The sequence below is a fragment of the Helianthus annuus genome, chromosome 8 (genome assembly GCF_002127325.2).
Source record: "Helianthus annuus cultivar XRQ/B chromosome 8, HanXRQr2.0-SUNRISE, whole genome shotgun sequence".
NCBI lineage: Eukaryota > Viridiplantae > Streptophyta > Magnoliopsida > Asterales > Asteraceae > Helianthus > Helianthus annuus.
Window position 1 is genome coordinate 130,469,582 of NC_035440.2, and position 5,790 is coordinate 130,475,371.

The 5,790-nt window shown below is 41.3% G+C and overlaps 2 protein-coding genes across 2 annotated transcripts; both read right to left on the reverse strand.

Moving 5' to 3' along the window:
• Positions 1–550: 550 nt before the first annotated feature.
• LOC110870597 lies at positions 551–1,320 on the reverse strand. The gene is made up of 2 exons (XM_022119781.1): positions 993–1,320; positions 551–879 (listed from the first exon to the last, which is right to left on the reverse strand). Exons 1-2 carry the CDS (start codon positions 1,318–1,320, stop codon positions 551–553), a joined length of 657 nt encoding a protein of 218 aa, XP_021975473.1.
• A 2,749-nt stretch (positions 1,321–4,069) lies between these two features.
• Positions 4,070–4,945, reverse strand: LOC110870598. The gene has a single exon (XM_022119782.1). It carries the CDS (start codon positions 4,943–4,945, stop codon positions 4,070–4,072), a length of 876 nt encoding a protein of 291 aa, XP_021975474.1.
• Between the last annotated feature and the right edge of the window lie 845 nt (positions 4,946–5,790).

A 5,790-nucleotide genomic window follows, 5' to 3' on the forward strand; every position in this document is an offset into this window, starting at 1 on the left:
ATTTGGTCAAACCACATTTTTCTTTATTTTTTTTGAAGGTGCGATTGTATGGGGATGGTGTTGGGCCGGTTTACAGTGAAGATGATGGCGGTGGTTGTTGGTTTTACGATGATGGCTGATGTATGCAAAATGCAACATATAAATTAGAGTAAACTGCCATTTGGTCCCTGAGGTTTGGTCACTTTTGCCATTTTAGTCCAAATTTCAATCTTTTTAAATCTGGGTCCCTGTGGTTTCACTTTTATTGTCATTTTAGTCCAAAATTCAAAAACCTTCTTTTTTGTCTGTTGCAACCTGACTATTTTGTCTTTTTGTGCAAGGATATTTTTGTCCAACTTATTTTCATTTAACAGATATTTTTTTTGGATAAAGGGTTACCCCGGTTAAATTTTATACCAACCAACTAAATAAAACAAGTGAAGGCTATGTGCCTCCAGTTCTCATGTATGACATGCCATACAAGAGTAGACAAGCGACAAAAAAATACTAATCGCTAAACAAATACACCAACAAACTCGATAAAACAATCAGCACAAACAAGAAGCTCTACTTAGCCGCAGTCATCATCCGCCACCAAAAGCCCTATCGGAAGACTCCAATCCTGCAACACTCGAGTCATGTGAAATGAACTCTTGAACCTCATCGTGTGCAGTTTCATTCGAACCGTGGATAACACAATCTCTACCAGTTGATCTTTGTTCCTCCTCTTGTCAGTGAAGAGCCTTCTGTTTCGCTCCTCCCAAACAAAATAAGCTGTTACACCAACTACGAGTTTCGCAATGATATGTTCAGCCATGTTTGACTTAGCTACCTCAACCAAATACTCAAAAATATCGGTCCATGTACTCTGAATCATATCCATACCCGCTTTACCTCGAACTCCAAACCAAACCAAACTTGTTTGGCGACGTCACACTCAAAAAACAGATGCTCGTGCGAATCAGTACCCCTCGTACATAAAGAGCAACATAACAAGTTCAGGTTTGCATTACCCGAATTCCATCTACTCATCACATCTTGAGTTTTCAACTTTTTAAGCACAATAAGCCACACGAGAAAGGAATGTCGAGGAATAGCCTGAGGGAACCAAACCAAACTCGACCGTTGCACCCCCTGTTGAGAACGGCGCAAGTCCTCCCAAGCCGTAGAGGTACTAAAATCCAGCTCTCGTCCACTAGATGTAAGCCATACCAGCTTATCTTGATTAGACGGTAATAACTCCGGATTTGGTAAAGTAAGCAGAGTCGGAAAACGATTTATCCAATTCACTGGCCAAATCCATTCTCCATTTACGAAAACATCAGCAACCCGAGCATTCATACTAAACTGCATTCGCTATACTTCTGGGAGTAATAAAACTACTAATCGGGCACATCTCATCCCATTTATCATACCAAGCACTTGTGTTCATACCATTCCCCAACTTGACCCATATATGATCGCAGATACTAGGCCTAAGACTTAACATCTTCCGCCAACTCCAAGTTACATTGTTTTTAATCGGCACATCCCAAAAGTTTCTACCTCGAATACGATAAGAATGTATCCACTTCACCCATAACGATTCTCGGTTAGAAAGCAAACTCCATATATGCGTGACCATAAGGGCATTATTCATATCTCCTACCCTACGAATACCCAACCCACCTTCACATCTCGGTAAACAAACAACTTTCCAATTTACCTTTGCTTTGCCTCTGATTCTGTTCCCTTGAGTCCATAAAAACATCCGCATTCGTTCCCTCAACTCATGAATAATACGTTTTGGAAGAATAAAAACCGAAGCCCAATAAACATGCAAAGAAGACAAAACTGAGCTGATCAACTGCAACCTGCCCGCAAAAGATAAACACTTCGTTTTCCAGTCAGTAATTCTAGCTTCCATCTTCTCCACCAGACTGTTACAATCTTTGTAGTTAAGCCGAGTAGATATTAGCGGAACCCCTAGATACTTAACAGGCAACACCCCTTCCTCAAACGGCAATATATCTAGAATACGAACTTTAGCTGAATCCACCACATAGCCAAAAAATACAGTGATCTTCATCATACTAGGCACAAGCCCTGACATGTTTTTAAAACTATTAAGGGAATCCATAATAACTCTAGCCGATTTCGGGTCCCCCCTTGCAAACAGAAACAGGTCATCTGCAAAGCATAAACTAATAATTCTTTGGTTTTTACATTTATTATGAAATCTAAACTCCATTGAGATCGACACCTGCTTTTGTAAAATCAATGTCAAAACCTCCATCACTAAGGTAAAGAGATATGGAGACATTGGGTCACCCTGACGTAACCCACATTTACCTTTAAAATACCCATAGAGGTTCCTATTCATCGCAATCGAAAACGTTGTAGAAATGACACAAGCCATGATCCACATAACCATTTTTCGGGTGGAAACCAAAGCCCACTAACACGGTCTCTAGGAATTTCCATTCAACCGTATCGTAAGCTTTCTGAATATCCACCTTAAACGCGCATCTAGGCGGTCCAATATTCCGATGGTAGTTATGCATAAGTTCCTGAGTTAACAGGATATTATCTGATATTCTTCTACCCGGAACAAAAACAGACTGATTAATGCTCATAATATCCCCTAACCCTTCTTTAATACGGTTAGAGATGATCTTACTTATGCACTTATAAAGCGTATTGCAACACGAAATTCGTCTATAATCTGTTATTAAAGCAGGCGTAGATACCTTGGGGATTAAAGAAATAACAGTATGGTTCAATTGCTGAAGTAACTTCCCATTGAGAAAGAAATCCCGAATCGCTTGCCACACCTCCAACCCCACAATATCCCATGATCTTTTAAAGAAAATAGATGTATACCCATCGGGCCCTGGAGCTTTATTCCCCGAAATAGAGAACATAGCCGATTTGATCTCTTCATTCGAAAATGACGAACCATGTGTTGAGCCTTACCAGCCGAGAACTTCTGAAGAAATAAATCGGGAGTAGGCTGCATCGGAGTCTCCACTTCAGAACCGAAGAACTTCGAGTAATGATCCACCAAAATCTGTTGCACATCATTACCTTCAAACATCTGACCGGTCGAATCCCGAATGGCAAAAATACGACTTCGATGATTCTTTGCTTTCACAACATTATGGAAATATTTAGTGTTCCAATCCCCCAAGGACAATCAGTCCACCTTCGACTTATGTTGAAGAAACAACGCTTCATCCCGAACTGTCTCTTTATACATTCGAAGCACACTATCTAGTTTAGTCATTAAGTCATCATTACCCGGACTCCTATCCAACTCGAGCTGGCACTCCTCCATAAGCTTCCTCGTATTTTTAACCTTGTCATGCAAATTCCCTAGATTAAACAGGAGTTTACGAAGAGGACCCTTCAAGAGCCTAAGTTTCTTCACCACCTTAAACATAGCATATCCCGAAAAATCAGTTTCCCTAACCCACTTAACCTCCTCAAGGAATCCACCCTTCTCCGCAATTAAGTTGACAAACTTAAAAGGTTTCGGTTTATTCTGTTGCACATTAGGAAGTACAAGGATGCATGGCGTATGGTCCGAAACCCGATACGGAAAAAACGAGCCGCCGCATCAGGAAACAGATCAATAAAATGCACATTCCCTAGGACTCTATCAATCTTTTTAAAAATTGCATTCCCATTCTTTTGTTTGTCCATCCAAGTGTAATGAAATCCCGAGCTATTGACATCAAACACATCAATAGCATTCACACACTCCTTAAATTCCCTTGTGCCAATACTTCTAGTAGAAGTGCCCGTTAGCATATCGCCCAACTCCAACGTAGCATTGAAATCCCCCACCTGATTAGTTTGAGCAAGAATCATCACATCCACTATGTTTTCATCCCATCCCACAATTATCCGAGTTCCTCTAGGACAAAGAGAAGCATTAGAGGCCCATTTCCAGTTACTACACACTTTTTTGCAAACATCCGACACATTCGACGCATCCACATGAGTTTCCATAATAGCACATACTTGCACATGATTATCAGAAATTACCTGACGAACCTCCTTTTGCTTAAGGGAGCGGTTCAACCCCCTAATATTCCAGGCGTCGATACTACCCATTAGAAACCTCGTTACCGGGTGTGCTTGCACCCTCAGATTTGTTACCATCAATCTTTCTATCCATGAACTTAGGAATCTCATCTAACAGGTCATCCACTCCTATATCGTCTATTATAATCTGGTCCTTATAACCCTTGCTTCCTTTATTAATAGACTTCATTTGTTGCACTGGTTTAGCATTAGTAGCAGCCATTCTATTCACCACCTCCTCATCTTGCAACACATCAAAAGAGTTAGACACCTTAACCTGATCAGTGGAAGAAGAAGCTTTATCCGACTGGTTTTTAGCTTTAGTGATCGGCCTATAAACCATCTTCGGCTTCTTGTTATTAACCTGAAACCCTTGCTGGCCACCTTTTTTGTTCTTGCCTTTAAGCTCCCTAAAACCGTCAGCATCACTCTTGGACCCTTCCTCCACCACCGTCTTCGGATTCTTCGTACATAAGTTACCATCGTGACCAAATACACAACACGTAGCACACCTAAGCGGCTCCCAGTCGTATTCTACCTTTACCTCAGCCATCGAAAAACCACTGCCATCCAAACCTAGGACCGCCACCTTCACAGTTCTTTTTAGTTCGGATCCAGCATGCACCTCAATCAGAGCTCTAGCAAAACTACTTCTACCCCAAGATTCGGCACACATCGATGCCGTGTACGAATCTAACATTTTCGGATCTCCTATTTTAGAAGCTAATAAACTCAAGCCATCCTCCGTAAAAGCCGCCAATGGCACATCATGCATCTTTACCCACACAGGAATAGCCATTATATCTTCTTTAACTAGGTTGACCGACGGTGACCATTCATTCAAAATAATCGGGACATTCCTATTCATCCATGGACCATCCTCCAACAATTTTTCCATCCCCCTCTTTGAGTTAAACATAAAAAAGAAAAAAAAACCCTTCGCGTTCATCATTAATCTTGATAACCCATATTTTGCCCACTGGTTTTTAGCAAAGTATTCAACAACTGGAAACGCCAGCCGTTTACCCAGGAAATAACCATATAACGTATTTGCAAATCGATCATTTACCTATTTGACCGATTCAACAGGAATGACAACATACACCCCATCCATCTTCTCCTCCGTTTCCAACTTCCTGAAGTTAACTTTAACTGGTTCCATCTGTGTTTGAATAACCTTCGCAAACGAAATAGGCTTATTAATGGCTGTTTCCGAATTATCCGCTTGACTCGTGTTAGTCTCCAAGTTGCCAACATCCGTACTGCTAGGGTTTGCATGGGAATCCTTCTTCGCTGCCGTATATCCACCTCCATATGACCATTCAGCATCCAGCTCCACAGGTTTAGAGATTTCGAACAACCCATCAATGACCGACGTGTTGTTGGTTGAATAGATTCCACGTCTAGGCATTTGATTATTGCCCTCTGTATTTGTTACCCGCAACCCAATACCACGAACCGGTGGTATTTGATCATCAGTCCCATGAATAGTTCCATCATCCAAAGGTTTAATACCGTCACTTCTTCCCTCCATGCAATCGAAACAAAAGAAATCAAGAAAATCCAGCCGACCAACAAAAACAAGAACAAACCCTAACCTAGCTCCTTACAGCATGCAACCAATCAAATCGAGATAGGGACTCAGGTAAATCAAGGTTACTACCTAACCAGTAGGACCGATAAACCCTAATCACTATACCAATAGATTCAAAACACACAGTGAAGGGAGGCGACGAAACAGAA